The 27,140-nt window shown below is 41.9% G+C and overlaps 2 protein-coding genes across 7 annotated transcripts in view; one reads left to right on the forward strand and one right to left on the reverse strand.

The window, feature by feature from the left end:
* SCAF1 (SR-related CTD associated factor 1) overlaps window positions 1–3,944 on the forward strand; it is a 30,610-nt gene extending 26,666 nt beyond the window's left edge. For 3 of the 4 annotated variants that reach the window (XM_089531596.1, XM_089531594.1, XM_089531595.1), the window contains 2 exons: window positions 360–488; window positions 601–3,943. In XM_089531596.1, coding sequence (XP_089387722.1) covers window positions 360–488; window positions 601–774 — 303 coding nt within the window. In that variant the 3' untranslated portion in view covers window positions 775–3,943. Of the gene's footprint in view, window positions 1–359; window positions 489–600 lie in introns of all 4 variants that reach the window. The other variant, XM_089531597.1, reaches the window with a different exon arrangement.
* Window positions 3,945–5,788: 1,844 nt separating this feature from the next.
* Window positions 5,789–25,912, reverse strand: LOC149308996 (interferon regulatory factor 3-like). 3 transcript variants are annotated; one of them, XM_089531600.1, is made up of 10 exons: window positions 25,690–25,912; window positions 20,198–20,396; window positions 19,130–19,310; window positions 18,390–18,496; window positions 15,630–15,684; window positions 14,615–14,737; window positions 13,227–13,343; window positions 11,513–11,881; window positions 10,553–10,671; window positions 5,789–7,229 (listed from the first exon to the last, which is right to left on the reverse strand). In XM_089531600.1, the coding sequence occupies exons 2-10, from the start codon at window positions 20,360–20,362 to the stop codon at window positions 7,077–7,079; spliced, it is 1,389 nt and encodes a 462-aa protein (XP_089387726.1). In that variant the 5' UTR covers window positions 20,363–20,396; window positions 25,690–25,912; the 3' UTR covers window positions 5,789–7,076. The 3 variants fall into 3 exon arrangements, with proteins under 3 accessions (XP_089387726.1, XP_089387725.1, XP_089387724.1); XM_089531599.1 differs by having other exon boundaries at window positions 20,198–20,399; XM_089531598.1 differs by lacking the exon at window positions 20,198–20,396.
* Window positions 25,913–27,140: the final 1,228 nt, after the last annotated feature.

A 27,140-nucleotide genomic window follows, 5' to 3' on the forward strand; every position in this document is an offset into this window, starting at 1 on the left:
ACATTGTATCACTGTTGTGTCTTCTCCAGCCTTAAAAACACATCCTTAAACTGTTTTTTCACAGAAACAAGTTATTGATATCCTGATCTCTTTCCATTGTGATCACTATCAGGACAGGACAGCAGCTGCTATTCTACTCCATGCTCCAAAGCTCTGTTCTCCACCAGAGCTTGAGAACTTGGGGCTAGGTTTTTTGTTTGTTTGTTTACAAAATCAGCCAGCCAACAAGACAGGATATTCTGGGGGCTGTAGTCCACTGAGCTAATCTTGCCAAGCACTAGCCACCATCTTTAGATTAGCTTGACTGCTTGTATTGCTCCTAGCTCCTGCTAACTGCCCTGCCTCTGCTCCCATTTAAGTATCTGAAAAAGCTGCATACGCAAGAGCGAGCAGTGGAGGAAGTGAAGCTGGCCATCAAACCGTATTATCAGAAAAAGGAGATCACCAAGGAAGAGTACAAGGACATCCTGCGCAAAGCCGTCCACAAGGTAAAGATGTGTGTGTTGGAGGTGGCAGTGGTGTTTGGAGTAGTGGGGGTGCAAGTCTACAAAGAAAGAGGAAGGCATGACATTTTTATTTCTTCCTCTGTCCATCCTTTAGATCTGCCACAGCAAGAGTGGAGAAATTAATCCCGTTAAGGTGAACAACCTTATCAAGGCCTACGTTCAGCGATACAAGTACTTTCGAAAACATGGACGCAAGATGGATGAGGAGCCGTGTCCCCCCAAGGAAATAGGGCTAGACAAGTCTGGCTTGCCCATGCCCCCGCTCTGATCTTATCTGATTGGGCGGAGGGAAGGAGAATCAAAATGGCCCTTTATGCAAGTAGGCTTGGCTGAGGCCCACTCCCTGTGCCCCTCCTATACTGTGTGAGGCATGTGGAAGGGGGTTGGGGCAAACCTGTTTGTTTGGAGGGGGCATTTCAAGAGTGCAGTTCTTGTGCATCTGCTACCTGCCCTGGGCCCCCTCCCCCCAAACACCTTTCATGGTTTTAGCCACAAATTGACTGCGACTGGTGTTTTACCCTGTAAATACAGATGGAAGAGGATGGGAAAGTTTCAGTTTCACCACTCTCAAGCGCCCGTGATACTGTGAGTGGACGCTATTCCTCCTGAGCCCTCCCTACACGTAGTTTTTACTCATTTAGCATGTTTTTAATTTGATGGTTTCTTCTTACCCTTCCCATCAATAGTCAGGACACAGCAGTACCATAATTGACCTAGAAATGGCAGTTTCTTGCTGCTATACTGGGTGAGTAATGCACCCCTCACCTCCTCCTCCTCCCAGTTGTAAGTTTGTCTGTCATACTCTTCCCCACCTTATTTCTCTTCATAAAATTGCATTTAGCCATCTAAACTGAGCTCTGTTTCCATGGTCTTTTAGTGATGGAGTAGACATACGTTGTGAGCCAGTGTGGTATAGTGGTTTGAGTGTTGGATTATGACTCTGGAGACCAAGGTTTGAATCCCTGCTCAACCATGTAAACCTATTGGATGACACTCTCTCAGCCTCTGGGGATCCAATGGCACCCCCCCCCCCCCCCAAGAAGGAACTGCCAAGAAAACTCCATGATCAGTTTGCTTTAGGGACACTGTTAGATAGAAACGACTTGAAAGTATATAACAAGCAGACATGCTTTGGAGCAGGAGTTTGCTCTTGTGTGGGGAGGTAGGAATACTGGCACCCACTTCTTCAGATCAGAGCTGGGTAAGAACTGCTATTATGGCTACTTTGGTAGAGACCTGCCTCCTGTTTTGTGTCTCACAGAACCAGTCACATCACTGTCTTATAGGAAAGCTCATAAAAGCAGCCACCTGGCCTGGTAGTCTCCTGCACAAGTACCCTCTTTGCTAGAATTTCACATTTCCCCCGTGCCTCAATGAAGTCCAGCACTCAGTTGGGTCCAGCAATACTTCTGTGGACTCGCCTCTTCACATGTTGCCCAATAGTTGGCAGTTCTTGTAGGACCCCTTATACCTTCTGAAACTGGAATAAGACAGTCAAAGGATGAAGGAATGGAAAGGCGCACAGAATTTGGGATTATCTCCTGGAGAAGAAAGCAGATACAAGTTTTTCTAAGGTTCAAAATAAAATATCCTGTGAAAGAGGGTGCTAGGAGGGAGATGCACAAAAAAATATCCTCATGTAACATAGTGGCTGGCATTCTGTGTGTCATATGCATGCATAAGCTAACCATATGTTTGCGAATGATTATTTTTGGCTGCTGTGGAGGTTAGTATTCCTTTTGTCCTGCTGCAACAATGAAGCCTCCCCCTCACCTAATGTAGAGCTGCTGAACATCTCCCCCCTTCAGCCATCCATGCATGGAGGAGAGCAGTGGAGGAGTAGAAAGGAATCTAGCTATGTCCCCACAGCCAGTTGTGAAATGATTATCTCAGCTGATGTATGTGTTTCATATCGAATATATGGACACAGTCAGACACTTCTCTGATCTCCCCCCCCCCCCGCCCCAGTGTGGATGGAGGAAGACCTCAGTGGAAATAGGTTTGGCCTGGGGGTGGTAAATGGCTCAGTGTAACATAGTTCTACGTGTGGAACTACTGTGCTATGCTAAGCCATGAAGCACTGCACCCACTGTGAGTGCATTGGTATTTACAGCCACGAGATGTAGCCTTAAATGGTTCTAAGAGATTAGAAAAATGTATGAGGGGTCAGACTATGGTGTTCTACTAGTCACGACGGATATGTTGAATCTCCAAGTTTCTGAGATAATTATGGCTCTAGCAATCAGAGGTCAAACAAAGACTTTCTCTCATGCACACAACCCCTTTAAACTCTGTCCTCCTGCCTCTGAAGTTGTAGTTGGGCTGTGGGTTGAAACAGATACTTGCCTGTTCCTCTCCCTGTTTTGTTCATAAAATTGCAAAACATTGTACTGTAAATTTTATGAAGTTTTGTTATGGTAAAAGTCTGACAGCAGTAGCATTCACACATACAACACTCAGCACTCCTTGTTTCATAAACTTCAATATGTACTGCAGCAAAAACTAGGATTATGGTCAGGTGTGGCCAACCAAACCAAGAATATATATCAAATTTTTTTTGGGGGGGGGGGCGAGATTGGCATAAGCATAATTCTGGGTTTGCATATACAATCACTCCTCCTTTTTTGTGGGGGATCCACTCTGGGGCCCCTTGTAAAAACAGTTTTGCTTATAGTCAAGCCCCATTGGCTTGAATACAGATGCACGGCCCATTGTTTCCCCCTCAGTTTATCCCTTACGCATAAGCAAGGGACGAGAGTTTCAAAACCGTGAGAATGGAGGGAACACTGTAATTCAAAATTCCTCCTGTGTCTGACTCTCACATATGGGATTATGCCCATTTCTTCCTTGGGACACAGCTCTTCTTCAGGTGCTTTTTGGGGTGGCTGGGGGCTTGTGAAGCTATATCCCAAGGGTGAAATGGAAATAATCCTGTATGTGTACATTCACAAATAACCAGCGGAAAAAAACAAACTGAATTACAGGTAAGCAAACCGTTCTTATCCATTTTTTGCTTTAGTTGTGAAGTGGGAGTTCATGGGCTGCACATGCAAGCACATTAGTCCTTTGTATTACGTTAAATTGTAATTTCTGCCTTAACATTATGTGAACAGAGCCAGTAACAGGAAACACAGGGAAGCAGATGGAGAAGAAAGAAGCCAACAGGAAATTGGAACTAAAAACTTAACACCTTCAGAGTTTATAGGAAAGAAATGCAGTACAGGAAAATGGCGGTAGGCTTTTAAGGTTGTGGTCCTATGCACACTTACCTGGGAGTAAGCCCCACTGAACTCAGTAGGGGACTTACTCCTGAGCAGGTATGTCTAGGCTTGCGCTACTGAAACAAAACAAAAGCAGAGAGACAAAAGTAAACCACTGCACATAGTGCAGAAGAGAAAGCAGATATTAACCCAAAGCTTAGAATTTGTTTTAAAGTGTTACTTTTAACTTTTTAAAAGAGAGGCACATAACATGGTAACATTACTGGTGTGTTCCCCTTTAATTGCCATGAGAAAAATCTTGGTGGTGATATACAAAGGCATTGTCTTCTTATAATAATTGCAGAAGGAAGTATGTAGTATCTCCTTCACACAACACCCCATTATGCAATCTACAAGGAATTTGCAGACATGCTCTCCCCACAGTTACGCCGTGGCCAAGGGAAGGTGGAGAGGGAAATCAGGTTGCATCCAGTTTCTGCAGTTGGATGCATTCAGGAAACATCCTCCTCCTCCTACCAGAGGTCCAGAAGGATGATGTTACATTCATGTTGCCGCAGAAGTACAAGCAGAGGGAGGAAAGGCTATGGCATTCATTTGGGTGTCACAGATATGTGAAGGCAAGGAAGGATGTGAAGGCACACTTGACAAAGCTTTCTGCAGTGCTGAACTAATACAGGACCTCGGCTTTCTATTATTATTATTACAAAGATACCCTTAAAATAGAGAACCATGGTCCATGGTCACCTTCAATCTTCCCAAAGAAACATGTTAGAAGTAAAGAGCATTATCTGCTACACTAAAAAGTATTGCACATTGCATTTTTTTGCAAAAGGATTGTTGTTATGCCCCCAAGAATGTATGGATGACAAGTTGTTATTTGTAACAGCTTGCTTCTAAACTCTGATGTAACTAGATTATTAGAGGTGGGCAAAAGGAAGATCTGGACGTACTGGTACACCTTAAATATTTGCAGCAAATCAGCAGCCTTTTAACCCTCTTCCAATTTAAATTATACTGGTAAAAGTTTTGGGGCAGGAAGGAGGGGATCTAATGACATTTTGTGCTCTTTGGTCTGGAAATATGGTGAGCCCTGTTCAGTTCTAGTAATCAGAACAAATTCCAAGGTTCAGAGTTATTTAGCCCTAAGCCTTTTATATTCCAAATCAGTAGGCTGAAAGCAGCAGTTCCCAAACTTTGGTCCTCCACATGTTCTGGATTTCCACTCCCAGAATTCCTGACAGTTGGCCAAGCTGGTTGGGGCTTCTGGGAGTTGAAATGCGAAACACCTGGAGGACCAAAATTTGCAAATTACTGATCTAAGGTAAAGTAAGAATCATCCCGCACCCCTCAGGTATGGTGAAGTACAACTCAGATTTCCTCACCATTGACTTTGATAGGGGAGGGCTGCTGAGAGCTGCCTTCCAACAACATCTAGAAGGCTGTACGATTCCCATTCCTTTCCTAATGATTTGGGGTCATGGGCAAAATAAATGGTTCTATTGCACTTGTCCTATTTGTGAATTTCCTGTGAGCAAGAAATGTGCCAAAAAAACCTATAACAGATTTGCCTTAGGGTCACTGTAAGACAGGAATGACTTGAAGGCACACAACATTAGCAACAAGCCGTGGGCCACTGTATGAATAGGGCTGTTCAGACTCCTATCTGATCCAGCATGGCTCTTTTGTTTTTATTCTGCAAATGTGATCTGCTAACTCTTAGATTATTTATTTATGAAGACATTTATATCCAGCCCTAAACCATGACGCCACAGAGCAACCTATAAGTAAAAATACAAGCAAAGTGAAACAATTCAAAATTAATTTAAATAGACCAGAAACATAGAACAAGTAGGGATGTTAATAACAAGTTAAGAAGGTTAGAACAACTTAAAACCATGTGCATAAACATTACGGAGTATATCAGGCCACAAAAGTATTTGTGAGCAGCCATGTTTTTACTTGGCACATAAAGCCAGCGTTGGTGCTAATTAGGCCTCCAAGGAGAGGGCATTCCGCAAATAGAGTGTATCAAAAGCAAAAACTAGGCAAATGTGAGCAGTGTAATATTTATATATTTTAATAATAAAATTAGCAAGACTGCATCAGCATGGTTGTGGTTAAGAAGATATCCCAGTCATATAATGCATCAAGACTCCAAAACAGTACAGGAAACAAGTTAAAAGTAGATTTCAGAAGTGGACTGGAGTCCAAAAAAACTTATGCTGGAAAATATCAGTTCACAGCAAAGGTGCTGCTAGATCCCTCCCCCTGTCCCCTTCTATTGAAACAGAATATTGTGCTCATCACCTTAAAAACAGTGAAAGGTACTGTTAAATGTAAGTACAAAATGGCAGGGAGTGGGGTTAACCAGAAAAGGTGAGAAATTCCCTTTGATCCATGTTGAGTTTTGGACTTTTTTCAGGCTGCAACTTCTTGCAGCATTAACATGAACACAAAAGTGTGTTTTCAATAGCCTCAGCAGGTGAAAATGTGAACTGAGACTTGCAGGTTCTTTTCAGGCACTCAACATAATGGGGAGGAGGGCAGTATGTTAACCTGTCCTGTTCTGTCCTCACCTTCTCACATGAAAGGTAGCAGAGCTAAAGAGAAGAGCCTCTTGTATATGCGAGTGCTCTCCTCGGATATCATAACCTTGATTCTTCTCAGAGGTGGGAAATGTTAGCAATAGCAAGTACATTTCTAAACCGCTTAGTGCACTTAAGCACTCCCTATACGGTTTACAAAGTGTAAGCTAATTGCCCCCAACAAACTGGGTACTCATTTTAGCAACCTCGGAAGGATGCCAGCCTGAGTCAAGCTTGAGCCCTTGGCTAGTACTGAACTCACAACCTTGCGGTTTGTGAGCGAGTGGCTGCAGTACAGGCATTTAACCACTGTGCCACCAGGGTTCTTTGTAGTAAAACAAAAATGTTACTTTTTGTTTTACTACACCTCCAAGAATCCCACAATGGCCATGCTGGCTGTGGGATTCTGGGAGTTGCAGTCCAGAAAAAGTGTTTCCCAAGCTCTGGGAAAAATTAGGGTTGTGGCTCTGGCTAGCAGAGTGACAATGAAGAGGCTCCCTCTAGCATGTATTCATGTCTACCACCTGAATAGGGCTCAAATCAACCAGGTATATCAGCGGAAATTATATTGAAGGGAATCTTGAATGCAAAAAGGAGCTGCTTTTCTCTTGGCCACTGCTTTTCTCTTGGTGCTTGCAATCTTTTTTGAGAAAGGCAAAGGCCAAAGGTCATACATGACAGAACAGAAGAATTCACAAATGTCTAGGGAAGAGGGCTAAGTCTACCTGTTTGCAAAATGAGGCAACTATCTGCAGGTAGCTGCATTATACCTCCATCCTCTCTTCCCATCTTCGCAACTGATCCAGAAAGCTGGATTGTTGTAGTGAGTCTGATATCCTGAGGTCTGGTTCACCTAATGATGATGCTCCACAGGCCTTGCTCATCTCATGGAGAATTTCAAAAGCTTTGGGAATGACCTGGGGGTGGAGAGAAAACAGCTGCTGTTTATGGTCAGTTTTGTCTCTATTGGTCTCTATACCACACACCTGTATTCTTCCATCAACAGCAGGCATGGGGAAGTTGGTGTTTTCCAGATATTGTTGGTCTGCAACTCTAACTAGCATGGCTAATAGTCAGAGATGATAGATACTCTCAAACAACATCGGAGGGCTGCAGATTCCCCACCCTTAGTCTACTCCAGGGGTCCAGAGTTTGCTGCTCTTTGTATGACTCCTGAAGCCAGCAGAGTCCCACTCATTTTCCCCGCAGGAAGGCTATATTTCCCATCCTATATTGATGTCTATCCAGGAATGTGAAATCTCCAAATCTGTCCCTCCTTAGATGCCAATCTAGCCCTTCTCAGGTGACCACATGGCCCAAGCGTTTTGAATAGGAATATCTCATTCTATAAGATTGATATGCATTTCCTAAGACTGAGTTACTTGCTTAAGAACTTCAAGCTAAACTATGCTGGAATTTTTGGTCTGCCTTTAACTGTGTCCACAAAGAAATACATGAAGCCCCTGAAAACCTCTCTAAAACTGAATTTAGCACTCTGGCTGAAAAAGAATTCCCCCCTCTTGGCCTACACACTGCTTGCAAGGGCAGGTAAACAGTAAACCTATTGAACATTGCTGGGTATGGGTGGAAGTATACTGAAATATTGGAAGGGAGAGTGCTTGTGTAGAGATGTGCATGAAGGGAATGGGGAATGGTGTGTGCATGCACAGCTCCTGGCCAACAGCAGATACCATCCTCTAGATGAACAGAAGTAGGTACATTTGCACCGCAAATCTCAGAATCCTTATATAGCTGATGTCTGGGCATTCTAGTCTGAAAAAGAGTTCCAAGTTCTGAGGTGGTATATCCCTGGTGTACAATATTTCAGAGTGTGTCCGCAGACTGAGCTTAGTTCACATCCAGAGGGCACCAAATTGGGGAAGGCTGCTAGAAGCTATGTGTGCCATCTGACCTTTTATTAACTGGGTGCAGAGTTAGTTGAGAGAAGAAGGCTGGCTGCTACTGCAATTCACAACAGATAGAATAACATAAAAACACAAGTGTCACATCTACCTGAACCCAAATCAGAGGTGGGGAACTCTTTTGGTCCTCCCATTATTCCTGGGCTTCCATCAGCAATAGCAAGCACAACGAAGGATCTGGGATGATGGGAACTGGGACTCCAGTGCCATCAATATGGTCAGATTCTTCATCCTCATTTTAAAGTTATGTAATCCCTTTAAAACTGGTAGATTTTTCTCCCTCTCTGGTTACATGCTTTGGACTGCTCCATGAGAGTTAAAAAGACCTTTTGGCCTTCCAGCTAGTGTTGGACTGAAACTCTCAACTGCTCTAGCAGCCAACATTGCTGATGGTGAAGAATGATGGAAAATGCAGTCGCACAGCATCTGTTTTCCTTCATGGGTTTTGGCCAGCAGCTGAGGACCAGGAGTGGTCAGGAAGGAGATACTAAGCCAATTCAGAGAGCAAGCAGTAGCAACATTGGATGCACAGAATATGGAGGCATTACTTTTTTGGACTATAGCTTCTAGCATTATCCAGCCTACAAGAGTCAAAGCCTCCATTTCTAGTTTGCAGCACAATGTGTCCTTAGTGTGGTAAGCCATGGTTCGAGTAAAGACAGTGAATTCTTCATCCTCTGACTGCAGTACATGACTGCAAAGTCACTATCATTTATTTGCTTTGTAAAAATCTCAATACAGGGATGGGGAACACTTTTTGAATCAATTCACCAAACTAGGTGGCATAGGGACTAACTATAGAGACCTTCACTGTAATTATCTGACTTGCCCTCCTTCCCACATTTCCATGATCTCTGCAGAAAGAGATATGGGTGAAGTTCTTTCGCTGTTCAGATCACTGAAAGGGAAAGCAAGGATTTTTCACTCTCCCAATTCCCTTTTTCAGTTGAAAGGATGAATGGGTTAGGGTGGCATCCTGTTATTATCTCTAATCATTGGAGATAACAATTGGGCTGAGCTTTATGGAAGAGAAACAGCATTCCTGGACCCCTCTACAGACTAGGTTGGATCCGTTGTAAGACACAACTAGTGCTACAGAAATTGTACACCAATATACTTCATATTGGTATGAAGCGTGAGCTTCTCCATACACTAAATGCATTCATTCTCTATGCAGATATTCTGTCTTTCTTTTGGAAAAAAGAGCCAAGATTTTCAGTTTCACCATTACAAAATCCTTCCAGAATCTAGCTCAGACCTGAAGGCTGCTTGGGTACAGAATACAAATAGTTACATAATATTTCATATGAACATTGTGTGTGTGTTTGCGTTTGCTTGTAATTCTCAGTAGGAAACATCTGATGGAATTTACCATCGCTGCTATTAACAAGTTTATAATCTGCATGATGGTGTTTTTTAAAGCATGGGGCTTCCCTCTCAAAAGTTAAGCTCATATTTCTACTTCCACCAAGAATAACACCACTAGTAGTACCTTTATCACAGGTATGTTACGATCCAGCTAAATCTCAGAAGAATATTGGTTGCTCTCAGAAGTAACAGTAAGCCAAGGTTTGGAGTTTTGTTTTTGCTTTTGCTTAATTCTGGCTTGTCCTCTGGCTAAAACTCTCCTGTAACATGCTGTGATTGATTAGCCAGCTTTAAGCTACAATTAGAAGCCAGGGTTCATTGACTTACAAAGTCCAGCGCGTTTAAACCATTGTTTCTTACTACGAACCATGATTGGTGACAAAAACCCCTATTTGTTTCTCCAGGAGCTAACAAGAGAGGTGGAAGAAAACAGACTGCAGATGGGAAAAAACAACTTGTTGGTTGGCCTGTAGGGGAAAACATAGCTTAAATCAATAGATACGGGCTAATATAATCATACTCATTTACATCCAATATAAGGGCTAACATAATCATAGTCATTTACTCATTTTCTAAGCAATATTTTCACTGTGCCAATGGCTACAATAACTTACTACTTGTAAGTCTGCTTCTGAGCAAAGAGCTGTACTGCCATTTTGCCAAATCACCAAACTCGGAGAAAGGAAGGTGATACGAAAGGCCGATTCCAAACAATCGTGGGAAGAGAATTAAGCTTCAAAATCTTCCTCTTTGCTTGGGCTCCTGAATTATAATGTTTGCATATTTCTAAGAATGGAACTGAACCCACAGCCTACAAGTTACACCATGCTGGAACCACCTTCACTGTAGTTACTGAGCAATGTTAAATTGTTTCACAGTTGCACACTCTTACATTTGCTTATAACGTTGAGAAATATAAGCATACATGGAGTACATTAGTAGCCACTTACTTCTACCATGACCAGTTTCTTCTTCCAGGGGCGTTCGGTGTCAGGCCATTCCTCCCCAAAGCATAACCATATAGTATAATTAGGGGAACTATTTCGTCCTTCCATGAATCCAATCAATTCTGAGAGGGAGAAACAAACAGACTTTTTAAAATACGTTGTTGCTCCATTATAGGGTGATACAATCAAGAGATGCATAACCCCCTTCTCCATTCTAGTTACACAGGAATTGAGGGACTATGAGGAAAAGTCCAGTCTCGGCCCATAGCATTTTTCCACATGAGGAAAATGACAAACTGATGCCCTCCCTAACTCCATGTACAAAGGGAGGGAAGGGCTCTGTGGAGAAGGTTGGGCTCCCCTCAAGAACCTGAGGTGAAAATGAGTGGATTGCGCTCTCTGTTGTTCCATGTACATAAATTAGATGGATTAGCAGCTAAATTTTACTTCAAGGCTAGCAATTGGAGAGCATTTTCCAATACACCTGAGGCATTGTACTAATTTAGTAAGCCCAGGGCAAATTGTGGAGCAGAGCAGGAGAACTGTATGGTCCAGCACTAACAGTAAGGAACCTAGCCCTGTTCCGAATCTCACATCTGCCACTTGAAGCAATCCCTTCACTTTACCTAATGGGAGGACTAGGCTTGGACCTCATAAAATAGCAGGCAGGGATCTCTGGATGCACATCCTCCCTAGACAAACTACTGGGAGGGGAAACATTGCCAAGAGAAAGTAACTTCAGAACGTTTAAAAGAGGGCCCCATGTTCAGTATTTTTCAAATACACACTTCCCAGAGGTTTCTGCATCTGCTTGTGTTTACATCGTTGGGTGAGCCCCTGTGCCACTTGTGGTGGTGGAAGGAGACTCAATGGCTATGGCATATGCTCCATGGTGACAGGAGCAGGAGTGAAGTAAGCAAGGTCCTTGTATGGTGGCCTTCAGCAAGGACAAGGTTGGCATACCATGCACAAACCGCTGGAGGGTATAGATGGTGCTGAGCTGTTCCTTTTGCAACTCCCCATGAAGCATCCCATCTGCAGGAAACTCCGACTGACTCCAGTAGACATGGCAAGGGCCCCTGCGCATCCCACACAGCAACTGACCCTCAAAACAGAGCAGCACTCCTGGAGCCACCTTTTGGATGACGCGCTTGGTATAAGAGGCTTGGATCTGGTCATTCAAGTTGGCTACTTCGGGGAACACCACGTCTGCCAAATCAGTATAGTAGCCAGAGCAGCCAGGAGGGACAAAGCACAGGCCCCTCACAGTACTGAACATATGCTTGTTGACTTGACGGCCCCGGTAATAAGTTCGTACCTCAAAATCTGTCACTGGAATCAACAACAACAACATTTATTTGTTACCCGCCTCTCCCCATGGATCAATGTGGGGAACAACAACAATTAACATCAATTAAACCATATTAATAAAAACATGCAACAGTTTAAAAGGCTATGTAACACAAACACATTTTAAAACAGGCTACATTTAAAATTCAATATCTAAATCCACAAATCAAAACTATCTGGATAAGCCTGCTGAGAGAAGAGAGTTTGTGGTGTCTGCATCCAGGTACAGATGATTTCCCCTTTTATCTGCCATGACAGAAGTACTCTTTGTTGATTCCCCCAGAAGACATGGCTAGGTTTGCCAGAATGAAAACATGAAATACCACCTATACCTTTAATGGCTGTGCAAAGAGGGATTTTTAGCAGGTGTTGCTTAACATGCAACCAGGTAACAAGGAACACCTGTTCTAGACAACGTTAAAGGTGAAGGAGCCCTCTCTTACTTTCCCTTTGGCAACCCTAAACACATTCAAACTTCTGTAGCCGCAAGGCTTGGAAAAGTCCATTTTTGGACTATAACTGACTATGCTGGCTAGGGAATTCTGGAAGCAATAGTCCAAAAATATTACTTTCCCAAGCTTCATATAGCAACACTATCTAGAAACATTATTGGCTATTGGAAACCAGGGCAGGAAATAAGGAAGGTTCTTAGGCAGGTTGATTATCTTTTAGCCTTCTCAGAGCCTGAACAGATAGGCCAAGATAAAGCTGTTCTGGGTTTCCAGTCCTTATGACTGGAGCCCAGCTTTGGCACAGCTTCTGGCCTCTTAAGATGTGTGTATCATTTAAACAGCATACCTCCAATGTGACCCAAAGCAGCTTTATTTTGGCCTGTCTGTTCAGGTCCATAGTTTGCTCTCACAAATATTCGAGGGGTCATATTCTGACCATCATGGCTTCACATGCTAGATTCTATTATTAGAGGTAAAAAACACCCCTTTTCCTTTTGGCAGCCTCTAAAGGAAACCCAGTTTCCCTACATCAGAAATGGGTTAACACATTCAGTTAATTTTTAATATGCAAAAAAATAATAATTCAAAATTGTCAGCATTTATGTTGGAAATTGGGATTTTTTTAGCAATTAAATTAAAATTAAAATGTACTATGGATCATCTAATTAATTTATTAATTACATTCTGGAGAAATGCTAATGCTGAAAGTCTTTATCACTTTTGCGCAAAAAATACAATGTTTTTATAACAAAACATTGTGCAATATGTTAAAGCATCCCTTTTCACTGGCCCATTTTTAGCTTTAAGACTTAAGTCATACCTTAATTATTCTAGTTTGTTAGTTCCTTTCACTGCTCTTTATCCAGGAAACTTACCAAGTGTTTGAGCTTCCAAGATCTGTGCCAATGGTTGTGCCATGACTATGGGTTGAATTAAATTCAAACTGGGTAGGGACATGCTACCAGAGCAAACTGGATTTTCTGCTGCAACCACTATATGGAAGAAACAAAAAAGGTAAAATAAATTTCTGATGCACAGTATGCACAGACACACAGCTAGGTCCAGGATGAAAGCCAAAAATGTTAAGCATCCTTTATTTGGGTGTAGAGCCAGTCTCCTTGCTTTTCTGAATTGCTCTTGGTCTCCTCCATTCCACCCATGACTTAGTGACACTTGTCACTTTGACACTAGGAATGGGAATTAGACACAAATTGAGCTCCTGCGAGTCTCCCTTACACACCAGAGTCACTAAAGAGGTTGCTATACTGTGCTGTCTTCACACTGGAAGTGTAAATACCTGGAAATCTAAAGGGCTGTGTTCCATTTTCACTAAAAGAAGTGGTTGTAAGATCAGTGGAATTACATTGGGCTCCACTATCCTAAATTACAACTAGCCAGTTTCAAATTGCTAAGGTCTTAGAGCAGGGGTAGGCAACCTGCGGCCCGCGGGCCGGATGCGGCCCGGCAAGGCCTTGGGACCGGCCCCCGCCCGGTCCTGCCGCTGATTGCCGCCGGAGCCTTTGGCCTCTTGCATGAGGGCGTGGGGCCTTTGGCCTATCAGGAGGAGGCGGGCAAGGGGGGGCAAGCGGCGGGCAAGGGGGGGCAAGCGGTGGGCAAGGAGGGCAATGGTCTATAGAAGCCTCCAAAACATGCATTTATATTAACATTTTTTAAAAAAAATCAGCAATTTTTTTGCGTGTCCTCCATTTTTTTAGAAAAAGTATCCTCCATTTGAAAATTTTGTCCTATATTTGTCCCAGTTTATTTATTTAATTAATTTTTTAAAAAATTATTTAATTATTTAATTATTGGCTTTGGCCCCCCAGTTGTCTGAGGGACAGCAATCTGGCCCCTGGCTCAAAAAGCTTGCCTACCCCTGTCTTAGAGTGATGGCAACAAAATGCCAGCCTTTCTTGGATGAAAACTAGATGAAAATCAAGTGATCCCTTCCTGTCTGAGTTCAGATTTTGTTATGGGACAAAAACAGCCTTTGATGGAGGATCTGATGGGATCTACTTTCCTTTGTTTTTACTAGGAAACCAAGGCAAAACTGGCTGCCTACTTAGGATATACTTAGGATAGCTTTCTCAATTCTAGCACTCCCCAGATGTTATTGGATTGCAACTTGCATCATCTCCAGGCAGCATGAAGATGTGGGGGCTGCCCAAGTTAAGATGAGGAAGTTCGGTAAGGTTATGGAATGCAATCTCAGCTTGGCTCCAGGAAGGATCCAATATATTCTGTAGAGATCAAATTAGCTCACCAAATGCATTAGATTCTGACACTGGCTCAAATGGTGGCCCCACGGCTCCAGAGAGAGTTGGATCCAAGTCAGTGGGAGGCAGGATTCCACACCAGTTGGGATTTTCTGCTTCAAGTGCCAAGGCTCGTGGAAGAGAAAAAGAACAAAAGAAAATATCACACATGACACATAAATGGCTGGTGCTTGAGAATCTGGGAGTTTTGCATAGAACACATATGGTGTAGTGGTTTGAATAGTGATTCCCAAACTTTAATCTTCCAGGTGTTTTGGAGTTCAACTCCCATAATCCTCAGCTAATATGGCCAACAGCCAGGAATTCTGGGAGCTCAAGTCCAAAACATCTGAAGGACCAATTTTTAGGAACCTCTGGTGCAATTATTAACCCTCTTTCCAGATCTTTGGTGGGGAAAAGACAAATCAAGAGGATTGGATGGGAGGTTGAAGGCAGAATTGCCAGATTTTACTCCACTCTTAATCACCATGGCATTCTCTCTTGTCCAGTGCTGTTTTCAGTATTCTCATACATGCACACAATCTTGGTACCCAGAGCAGAATCTACTTAAATACAGACTTCTACTCAATCCCATCAGAATAGTTGCAAGCAGTGATACAAAAGAGGGTAAGAAATTTTTGAGGGGGGAGAGTTTGTCTGATGTGTAAGACCATCTGTCTACAACCATGTTCTGTTGTAGGCCTATGAAGGTCTGTGAAAAGCATTCCCCCAGTGTGTGGGTGAAGAAAATGTTTTCCATCCAGGTTTTGATGTATTCATTTTCTATTTGTTTTTTTAAAAAGCCTCCTATAATTTCTTACAAAAACTCAAGTATGGAAACTGTGCATTCATATACGAAAGACATAGTCTTGTAAAATAAGCATACTCCTCAAATCTCCAGAAAATGGGTCTGTGGGGAGATTTGGTGCTTCATTAAAAACCCACTTCCTTCTCTTGATCATTAATTTCTCCAGCATTGTACCTGATCTCTTCCTAGAACTGTTTCTGTTGCCCATCACTCACCTTCCTGGGAACTGGAGAGATCCAGGTCACTCAGCACACTCTCCAATGTTTTGTCCTGGAGAACAGAATGGAGAAGACTCAGCCCCTCTTCTTCCCTGGTCCTTCTAGTACTCCCCAATCCTGATGTTACTCCCCCTGCCCAACTATCTGTTTCCCCATGCTGCCCAGATCATTCATTTAATAATCCACACCACAGCCTTATGCCAACAAAGGGCACTCAAGAGGGCTAAAATCAGAAAGTTAATCAAATAAAGTAAAATAAACATAAACAGATTTAAAACAATTTATTTGGGGGAGAATACAGCTTATCCTCTTTCATTAGAATGGGACATTATGGTCTGCTAGAGTTACATTCTGTTGTGGAATCCATGAAGCTGTAGACTTAACATGACAGACTTTTATGGCACTGTTACCTGCAAATAATGTTTCCACACTTGGGCTATATGCTATGTACAATCCCCCCCTTTATAATTAATAAATGCCAGGGACAAAAATGTCCCCACAAATTTATTGATACCAAACACCTCCCCCACCCCCTTATTTTGGCACTGAGGTACAAGTTACATCTCCCTTATTTGGAATTCCAAAATCTGAAAGATTTCAAAAAAGAAAACTTTTTTCATGGGTGGCTGAAATAGTGACATCTTTCTTTTCTGATGGTACACAAAGTTTGTTTTATGGATAACATTATTAAAAATATTGTATAAAATTACGTTCAGGCTATGTATAAAAGGTATACATGAAACATAAATGAATGTTGTGTTTAGATTTGGCTTCCATCTCCGAGGTATTATGAGTGTATATGCAAATACAGGTATTCCAAAATCCCAAACACCTCTGGACCCAAGGATTTTGGATAAGGGACGCTCAATCTGTACCTCTTTATTGCCAATGTAACAGAATGTAACAGAACAAAGAATGTCCTGTGCTGCTTTTTAGAGATCAATGATAACAGTAAAGTATAAGTGACATGCTTGGATTGTCAACTATTTGCTCTCCCCAAGGGGGGAGGACACTAAGTTATCAGAGTCAGGAAATAACCTACAGTACAAGAAATGTTTTTTTAAGTGTATCTGGTTTTATTTTACATATGTTTCATTTTATATTTTTCTGGAACCATGCATCTGATGGAACACACTTAATGCTGAACAAGTAAAGGCTCTGAATACAGGGCATTTGTATACTTTGCAATACAGGTATCTAAATAAATGAATTAGATGTGTCCCCTGAGCATTATGTAGTCCTTTTACAGAAAAGTTGGTACCAGAGGTAGCAATAACAGAAAGAGTAGGGATAGATCCCTGCACTACTAAAGAGCAACTAACATTTTATGCAAAGTTAACAACATGCTCATATAAAATGAAACAACCAGATCCAGTAAGTCTTGGGCAAATAAAAACATTTTGAACTTTCTAGAGACCACTTCAAATCTTCCAAAATTCATCTATAAAACAAAAACAACTTCCAGTCAGGTAGAGGAAGAGAGCCAGTCCTCTCAACACTTAGCCGTTTTAAGAAAATCTGCAATTACTTCACAAAGAGATCATTGCAACAATGATTAACATGACCAGATTAGAAATATCATCAAAACTGGAAACTCTGGAAGTACTAAATGTTTCTGGTCTGTTAGTTAGGATCTGGAACACAGGTCTAATGAAGAAACTAACATACAAATTAAAAGCTGCAAATAGAAAAGAAAAATAAACCAAACAGATTTTTAAAGTACTTGTATTCATATATTTTCTTTGTAAATACAGAACGCTCTTTCTCTCCACCAAACAGCCTATACCTATCTTTGAAAGGGCATTTTCTAAATGAAAGTGGTGGAACAATGAAACTCCTGAATACCTAACCCTATCAATCAAAATCAGCATTACCTCTTTAGGATTTAGAACAAACCTTAATCAAAATGACAACAAAGGAGAATTTAGAATGGACATTATTCATGTCTTTAACTTTATGTCAACCTTTAAAATAACATGCTGCATTCCACTTTTTTAGTGTTTGAAAATAAGGTATTTTAAAACAAAACAAAATCAAACATTGATCCAGCTCAGATCCCAAAGGTCTGTCTGAACAAAAATGTCTTTAACCTGTTGAAGCAAGGGAAACAAAGCAGGAACCAATTGAGGTCTTTTTGGCAGAGTTTCAGAACCTGGAACTGGCCATTTTAAAAGTCTGCTTTGGCACTCCCAACCAAACATACCTGTCTCTCAGATAGTTTAGCCACAATATTCTTGCCTAGCTGGAATTCTAAAAAGGTTTTCCAAGGCAGCTCCACATAAAGCACATTACAGAAATGCAAACAGGAATTAAGTAAATTAGGTATTGCCATGGCCATGGGCACACTTATCACACTTGCCATAGCCAAACAAACAAAGTCTAGCCCACTTCTCAAACCTTGCATGTTTAGAGCTGAATCCAGGAATCCACCCAAAGTGCAAACCTGGGAATTCAAGGCAAATGTGACCCCACCCAGCACAGGTTGGGTCCTTCCCTGCTACCTGATCAGCCTTTCAACTGACCAAGAAGTGCATACAGCTTATCTGGATTAACCTCCCATTGCTATACCCTCATCCATCCAGTACATTGCAAGCACCAGATACTAATGCAGAACCAGAACCAGATCCTTGGATTTAGACTGGAAGGAGAAATAGGGAGAGGAATGTAAAGGATTTTTGCTCAGGTTCTTCTTGCCATTCTCACTGCTCCATACTGTTGCTGTTGTTGGTGGGCAGGGAGCGAATGAGAAGTACTGACCTGAGTAGACAAAGAAAAATCTCCATATGCTGCTGCACTTCCTGTTGCAATGGAGGACCCTTCATCGGCTGCTGTATTCACTGTTCCCCCTGCAGCAACACCTAGATCTAGGAAAGAGGTTTATTAACAAGTGATGCAATCAGTCTCACCAGAGTATGAGAAAGTCCTTTTTTTGTACTACACCCCCCAGAATCCTCCAGCCTGGCTGGATTATTCTGGGGGTTAAAGTTAGGGGGGAAATAAGTTTTCTGAGTACAGTCAGCCCTCAACATTTGTAGCTTTGACTTTTGCAGTTTTGATTATTCTTGGATTTGAATAATAAGTTCTAGGTCCCCCAGTGTGACACTGCCAGAGGTTGACCAGAGAATTGGGATGGAGGACCTAGAAGTTCCTAGCAAAAACATTTCTTTAGGCATCTGTAGGTCCTTCCAGTGGATGTTAGCTATAGAGTTGCACTGGCAGACCTAGAAATTCCTAAACAGACGGTGTATTCCTGCATGGCAGGGGTTAGATTGGATGGCCTTTGTAGTCTCTTCCAACTTTATTATTCTCTCAGGTTAAAAAAAAATAGTGGGTATTTTATTTGCAGTTTTTCCACATTCACGGGGATTCTGCACCCCAAACTCCAATGAATATGAAGGGCCAACATTCAATTCTTCCTTCTCCTTCACTCTGTATTTTTTGCTTCCCCAACAGAGACCCACATCAGGCCACAAGTCTGTTCAGTCTTAACTCCTTACCTGCATTATTAGGTTGTTTGATCTCAAACACTTTGTGAGGATCTTCAGAGTCTGTGCTGTTATCCTGTATCACATCAATGCCATCTTTTCGGTCCAAAGCAGCACGGAAGTTTCTTTTCCATTCGGAGGGAGTGCGCTGATCTATCCCTGGACGGTACCGGCCCCTGGCAATAGCCCAGTCCTAGAAGGGAAGAAGGGAGGTGAGTAGGTAAGCAAGAAGGCAGTTTAGCAGTAGTAGACTTCTAAACCCTCAGGGTAGCCAGAGGCACATAACAACAACAAATGCACAGGTCATAGTGAAAACAAGTAATAATTATCTCATGTGATGTTATATGATAAATTACAGTGGGCCGTTGGTACCCAATGGGATTTAGTTCCAAGAACCTCCCATGGATACCAAAATCTTTGGATGATCATGTCCCATTTAATACAATGCTGTAGTAAAATGGTCTTCCTGGTATAAAACAGGAAAATCAAGGTTTGCTTTTTGGAATGTATATTTTTTTTGGGGGGGGGGGGATATTTTCAAGCTGTGGATGGCTGAATCCATGGATAAGAATCTGAGGATACAGATTCTTTATCTACGGATACTATGAATACTGTATTCTTCTCTGCATTTCTGTGTTTTCTCTTCCTATGATTTTAACTAGCCACTGAAGAAGGCCTTTCTACAGGCTGAAATGCATAGGGCTTTTTTTAACCAATAAAAACATCCATCATCTGAGCTCCTTGAGATACACCTTCTGTGAGGGCTCCTGGGGTTTTGCTTTCTACATTATACCCAAAGCAACCAATTTATTTGGTATCTGGGGAGGGGAGAAATCCACAAGCATCTCTCCCTTCACTGCCAGTAAAAGCACAGTAATAAATTAAATAACTATCAATTTGCTACCTTTCATGAAACCCCTAATTGGCTGCCTGATGCAGCTACCTCACTCTACAGAATGATAGGGCTGGCCTTGATCTGGCTAGAGGTGAGATGGAAACCAGCTGCAACACGGTAGCATAGCAACTAAGCATCCCACGGGAAAAGGATGGGATAGGCATACAGAAACCTTTCACGTTTACCTCAAAGAGCTGGAAATCCTCAGAACAAATGCTCTGCCGTGACCCATGTTTCCATGGCACTCGAAACCGAGTCCGTTCTGGATTCAGCCATGATACTCCTGGGTATCTCTCGGCATCTAGCTGCTCCTTTAGCCAGGGTACAATAAGAGGCCTCTGAGCACCCATTGAGAAGAGAGGGTCTGGATTTTATAGTTTAAACCTGCTGTGGAGAGAGAAGCGGGTGAGGGAATACTGAATCAGATACCGATAAGTGGAAAGAGAATGTTATGATCTCTCCTTCTGTCTTTACAAATCAAGTTACTTAGAACCAGTGAGGCATAGTGGTTTGAATGTTGTACTATGGAGACCAGGGTTTGAATCCCTTCTCAGCCATGGAAACCCACTGGGTGACTTTGGGCAAGCCATATTCTTTCAACCTCAGAGGAAGGCAATGGCAAACTTGTTGTGAATAAATCTGGCCGAGAAAACCCTGTGATAGATTAATCTTAGGGTCATCATAATTCAGAAACAACTGAAAGGCATACAAGATACACACCCTAAATTATACTGCTGAAATAAAGAGAACTTGATGTAACTGGGGTAAGCTTTTGTTTGGGAAGACAGAATACCATTCAGTTCTGATGCTCAAAAGAAAGTCCTAAACTCAGAATCCTTTCAGTCTAAGTATATATCTAAGATCCAAAACACACTGCAGAAATAATCTAGTTTGAGACTACATTAACTGCCCTAGCTCAATGCTAGGGAATCCTGGGAACTGAAGTTTTGTGTGACATTTAGCCTTCTCTGTCAGAGCGCTCTGGTGCAACAATAAACTACAATTCCCAGGATTCCCTAGCACTGAGCCAGGGCAGTTAAAGAGGTCTCAAACTGGATTATTTCTGCAGTGTGTTTTGGACCCAAGTATATATAACCTATATATAACCTATGGGATTACCGTAAATCAGCTTGAGGCCATGTAACAACAACAGGGACAACATAACCAAGTTGGGAAAACCAAAGGGGTTAAAAGTATAAGGAGCTGCATTTAAAAGGCTTTATAAAACAGTATAAAGAAATCCAGTAGCACTTTTCACAGTAACAGAGAAGAAGAGAATTCTGGCCTAAGAATTACAAGTCAATTCTGTCCATAAAAGCTTAAGCCAGACTTTTCTTCTGCCCAGTGAATCTCAAAGGTACTACTGAATCCCAAAAAGACTTGACATGGCAATCTCCTGGAACGGTACTTTAGAAAATAAGATAATGAACAGGGACAACTTTATTAATGTAAGAAATCATGCCATCTAATTCCTTTTTAAATTTACTGTTTATGGCCATATTAGTCTGATGCACTAGGACAGCATATTTCTGTCTGCCAGAGTCATGTTTTGTTGCAGAATCAACACTAAAATAGACTCACAGAGTAGGCAATGTGTAGTAGCACTGTCATCCTAAAAGGTATACACAATTTTATACTGTTTTCATGTGACTATTTTGATTGTTTTTAATTTTTTATTGTTGGTTTTTAATTTATTCCTTTTGTGAGCTGTTTTAGGTCCCACTCCAGGAGAACAGAGGCATATAAATGAAAATAAATTAAGTAAAGATTTTTAAAGCAAAAAGAAAAGTCAACAAATATATTAATTTTTGCCCTGGGGTGCCATTTTGGCATAGTTAGTGCTACAGTGCTACAACGGGGGATTGTCCGATGGTATTTTTTGGTGAACCATGATAGAGCAAAGCATATGAAACATGTTATGGTTGTCAGGAGCTTGGCTTGCTTCGGTGGAAATCAAAACTTTGTCCTTTGCATGCATACTTGTATTGTTATTGGAGTCTGTAAATACCTTGGATTACAATAAGTATAGAAACAGATCCTAAACCTAACCTTGACCTTAGCTATTAATACATTAGAATTCTCACTGGGAGAAATTATCTTACAACTTACTCAAAGTGCAGGTTTTTTTTTAAACCTAGTGTATGGGATTAAGGCATTATAGAGGCATTCTGGGAGGATTTCTCTCCACTTTTATATCACCCTCTTATCAATTCTAAGGCTATTTTAATAAAAAGCATCTGAAGGCACAGTCTGTTACCAAAAACAGCTCACGCTGATAAAAACTGATTCATCTTAAAAGTGCCACAAGGCTACCTTTCTTCTTCCCTTTTACACTGATACAAACTAATGCAGCTATCTCTTTGCGGGGAAAGAAGCTCAGCCCCTTTTCACTCTTGAGACAAGGAACAATAATTAATTCTTCTTTTAAAAACACTGTGACAACTAATGAGAATGTTCAAAAAGTAACATTGCATGGTCTGGGTAAATGTGGCTATGGAGTTTATACCGGAAAAAATGCATAATTATGCAAAATGATTTTACACGACGTCACACAAAACCTGCTGTTAAAGTGGTCACAAAGAAGCATTAATGTCCATCTTTTTACTTTCGGGATTTCAGCGACAATGCATATCTGATACCGCTTTATTTGCGCAATTGCGTGTGATAATCATTTGCGCAATGACTCACCATTTTTGCTTTATATGCGGGATGCTTTAAATGCACTTTAATCTCTCTTTAATGCTGAAATTAGCCCCAGTGTAATAAACTCCTTTGTGTTATTTGTTCATGTTTGTGAGAAGTGCTTGTGGGAAGAAGACAAAGATTTTTATAATAATTCCAAGCTAAGCTTTTGCATAGATCCCTGATCCTTTTTAAAAGACCTCTAAAGTGTACCTGTGTTGAGGCTGAAAATATGTGACTTGCCCAGGGTCACCCAGTGGGGTTCATGGCCGAGCAGGGAATCAAACCCTGATCTGCAAAGTTGTAGTCCAACACTCAAACCACTAGGCCACTCTCTAAAGTAGACATGGTGCTTTATCATCTCTAAAAAACATAATTAAGACCAGGCTGATGTCACTCTGGTCTAGGATTCCATTTCCTTCCTTTGGCTGTGGCTAAAGTTATGTAGATGAGGAATCCCACAAGTAAAGACAACAGCCCTCTAACCTCTGCAATTAATATGCAATTGCACACAGACTCCAAGCTGGTTTTAAACTGCTTTGCATTTTTAAACAGTACACGTTGACTCTCCCTTATCCAAAATGTTTTGGACCAGAAGTGGTTTGGATTTCAGATTTATTTTTTATTTTTTCAGATTTTGAAATATTTGCATATTATTTATTTTATTTTATTTTATATATCTAATGAGATACCGTGCAGATGGGATCCAAGTCTAAACATGAAATTCATTTATGTTTTGTATACACCTTATATACATAGCCCAAAAGTAATTTCATACATATTATTTTTAAAAAGTAATTTTGTGCAGGAAAGAAAGTTTATGTATATTGAACTGCCAGAAAGCAAAGGTGTCACTATCTTAATCACCATGTGGACAATTTGGGAGTATTTCAAATTTTGGAATTCCAGATAAGAGACTCAAACTGTACTATATGTTTGTTTTTTTATGTCAAGGTGACTTACGGTAATACTGTCATAGGGTTTCTTGGCAATATTTATTCAGGGCTGGCTTGCCATTAGGCTGAGAGAGCGTGACCAGAGGCTTAGTAGGGATTTGTAAACCTGACGCCCATTCAAATTACACACAATTACAGCACTCTATGCCACTTTAACTGCCATGTAACATGCAATGGAGTCCTGGGACTTGTAGTTTGCTTTAGCACTGGAATATCTGGCTGCGGTTTCTAAATGTATTTATTGATTGTATTTTTATATAATAATATTATATCTGTACTGTATTGTATTTTTTTTCTTATTGATGTGATCCTGCCTCAATCCGCAGGGAGAGGTGGGAAATATAAATCAAAATTATTATTAATTAATTATTATTAAATATTATTATTAAATGCTTCTTCTTTATTGCAAATAAAGGATTCTATAGGATGCAGCCACGGCAGTTAAAATGGAATCATAGCACTATAGCTGTATAGTGTGCAAAGATCCCTGGCCCCCAGGAGACCTAGTCCAACACTCAAACCAATACATCACACTGTTGTTGCGTGCCTTCCAGTTGTTTCCAATTTATGGTGACCCTATCACTAGGTTTTCTTGGCAAGATTTCTTCAGAGGGGTTTGCCATAGCCTTCCCCTGAGGCAGAGAGAGTGTGACTTGTCAAAGGTCACCCATTGGGTTTCATGGCCAAGCTGGGAATTAAACCCTGGTCTCTGGAGTCGTAGTCCAACACTCAAACTACTCAAATATGCACTGGATCTTCCTGCATCTTTCCATGCATCTGAGGATGTAGGCCAGACTGTATCTGCACTGCAGAAAAAATCCAAGTTTGACAACACTTTAACTACCATGGTTCAATGCTATGGAATCCTGGAAACTGTAGTGTGCTGCGGCACCAGAACTCTCTGACAGAGGAGTCTAAATGTCTCACAAAACTACAATTCCCAAAATTCCATAGCACTGAGTCCTGGCAGTTGGTGGTGCCAAACTGGATTAATTCTGCAGTGTAGATGCAGCCTATCCTATTACAGCAGAACTTACTGTATCCTTTACTGACAAAGCTCTGGTACCCCACCAAACGACAATTCCCAGAATTCCACAGTACTGAGTTATGGCAGTTAAAGTGGTGTCAAACCAGATTATTTCTGCAGTGCAGATGCAGCCCTAAACTGCCTTGGCCCCATGCTATGGAATCCTGGGGTGTGTAGTTTGTTGTGGCACAAGTCCACAGTGAGATATACAGTACCTAAAGCCAGCCAAGTTATTGAGGTGCTTGAAACAGAACAATTCTGGCAACAGGTGAAAGACAGATGAAGCTAGATCTCTCCCCAAACTACCATTTCCAGAATTCCATAGCATTGAGTCACGGTAGTTAAAGCAGTGTCAAACTGGATTATTTCTGCAGCATAAACTCTGGATGCATCCGCACTTCAGAAATAATGCAGTCTGACACCACTTTAACTGCCATGGCTCCATGCTATGGAAAGCTGGGATGTGTAGCTTGCTGTGGCACATCGCTTTCTGAGGAAGGAGGCTAAATGTCCCACCAAACTACCAATCCCAGAATTCCATAGGACGGTGCTATGGCAGTAAAAGTGGTGCCAGACTGCATTATTTCTCCAGTGCAGATGCAACCTGAGCTTATGCCACAACTGGCCCAAAATACACTGCAGAAATGTAATCCAGTTTGAGACCCCTGGCTCAATGCTGGGGAATTCTGGGAACTGTAGTTTTGTGAGACATTCAGCCTGGTGCCATAACAAACTACAATCGCCAGGATTCCCTAGCACTCCGTTAAAGCGGTCTCAAACTGGATTATTTCTTCAGTGTGTTTTGGAACACAGAGTTTGCCAAAAGAGTGCTACAAGAAGATCCCTTTGCAAATTGTGGCTCCTGTTTGCAAGGCCAGTTTAAAGATTGCACTGCTAAAGATCCAGATCAAGGAAAGGAGGATCTCATGAGGAAGGAGGCATGATATGAAACCCCATGCAAAGCTGCTCTGTCCAGCATCCCTCCATCTTTCCCCCAGAGCCCCTTCCTTACCTTGCTCCTTTCCAATGCCTCTGCTTCCAACGAAGAGCTTTCCCAGCCGAGCTCTGCAAAACCAGGGACTGCTCCTCCAGCCTCCTCCAGTGTCATGTGATGATGATGATGATGATGGCCAAGTTTACTTTCGGTTTTCCATCTGGCCACTGATTTAATGTTTGTGTCAATCCACCACCTCCTCACTTCTTTCATGGAAGGATTTATTAACACGAAAGAAAAAAGAAAGAAAAAAGAAAAGAAAGAAAGTTAAAGTACAGATTCAACCATTTGCTGTGATTGTGAAAGCTGTGAATTGCCTTACTGCACTCCTTGATGGCTGAAAAAGAAAGCTTCCTGTTACTTTGAGAGGACAGGGAAATAGTAAAAGATGCAAATGTATTTTAAAGGGTTAAAAAAAAGTGAGAAATGATAGACCCCAAGGCAGTAGTGTCCCTAAGGTTGGTGTCACCCAGTGCAATCATTGTCACCCCCCCCTGCATTGGCCTCCTCCTCCCATCCAACACCATACAGGATCCATAGGTCCAAAACACACTGCAGAAATAATCCAGTTTGAGACCTCTTTAACCACCCTGGCTTAGTGCTAGGGAATCCTGGTAACAGTAGCGTTGTGAGACATTATTGAGCCTCCCCCATCAGACAGAGCTCCTGTGCCACAATAAACTGCACTTCCCAGGATTCCCAGCACTGAGCCAGGGGCAGTTAAAGCAGTCTCACACCAGATTATTTCTCACAATGTGTTTTGGACCCAAGTCCTGTTTTTTTGTACTCATGTTATTCATTGCAACGCCTGCATGCTACTGAATGCCTTGGTAGTAATGGCGAGCTAAAACACTGGCAAACATTAAAGTTACACCTTTAAATTACAGTCTCGTACGCACAGCCTCAGTGTGTTTACACGCACATGGCTGAAGTGAAAATTCAGTAAAAGCTGATGTTTTTAAATAAAATTCTTAAAGAATTAAACATTAAAGATTCCAGATGGGTTGGGCAAGTCCCAGCATCCCCAGTGAAGCACACCTGGGTGGGGCTGATGGGACTTGTGCACCCCATTATCCCCACCTAGTAGAGGGTGTGAGATATAGATTTCTAAGTACCAATGTACCAAATCAAATCAATCCGGACAAAGCAAGTGAAGCTGCTTTTTCCAATGTATTAATTACAATCCTGCTAGAAGGGGTGTCTCAGGTAGTAGGCACACCTGCCTTGGATTTTACACACTGTTAAATCACGGCCGCCTCGCTGCGGGGCAGGCCGTTTTGCCGAAGAATCGGCAAGAAACTACAAGCCCCAGAATGCTCTGGGGCATTGCCCGGCTCCCTATTGGTGCGCGGGGCGGAAGGGGCGGCCCTTCCGCCCCGCGACGCTCTGGGAGCCGGACTTTGTGGTGCGGGACTTCCGGTCCTCCAGGGCAGCTCATTGGTTGGGCTGCCCTGGAGGAGGAGCCCCGC

The sequence above is a fragment of the Sceloporus occidentalis genome, unplaced genomic scaffold, assembly GCF_023333645.1.
Source record: "Sceloporus occidentalis isolate IW3139 unplaced genomic scaffold, rSceOcc1.0.p SCAF_7, whole genome shotgun sequence".
In the NCBI taxonomy this organism is placed as follows: Eukaryota; Metazoa; Chordata; class Lepidosauria; order Squamata; family Phrynosomatidae; genus Sceloporus; species Sceloporus occidentalis.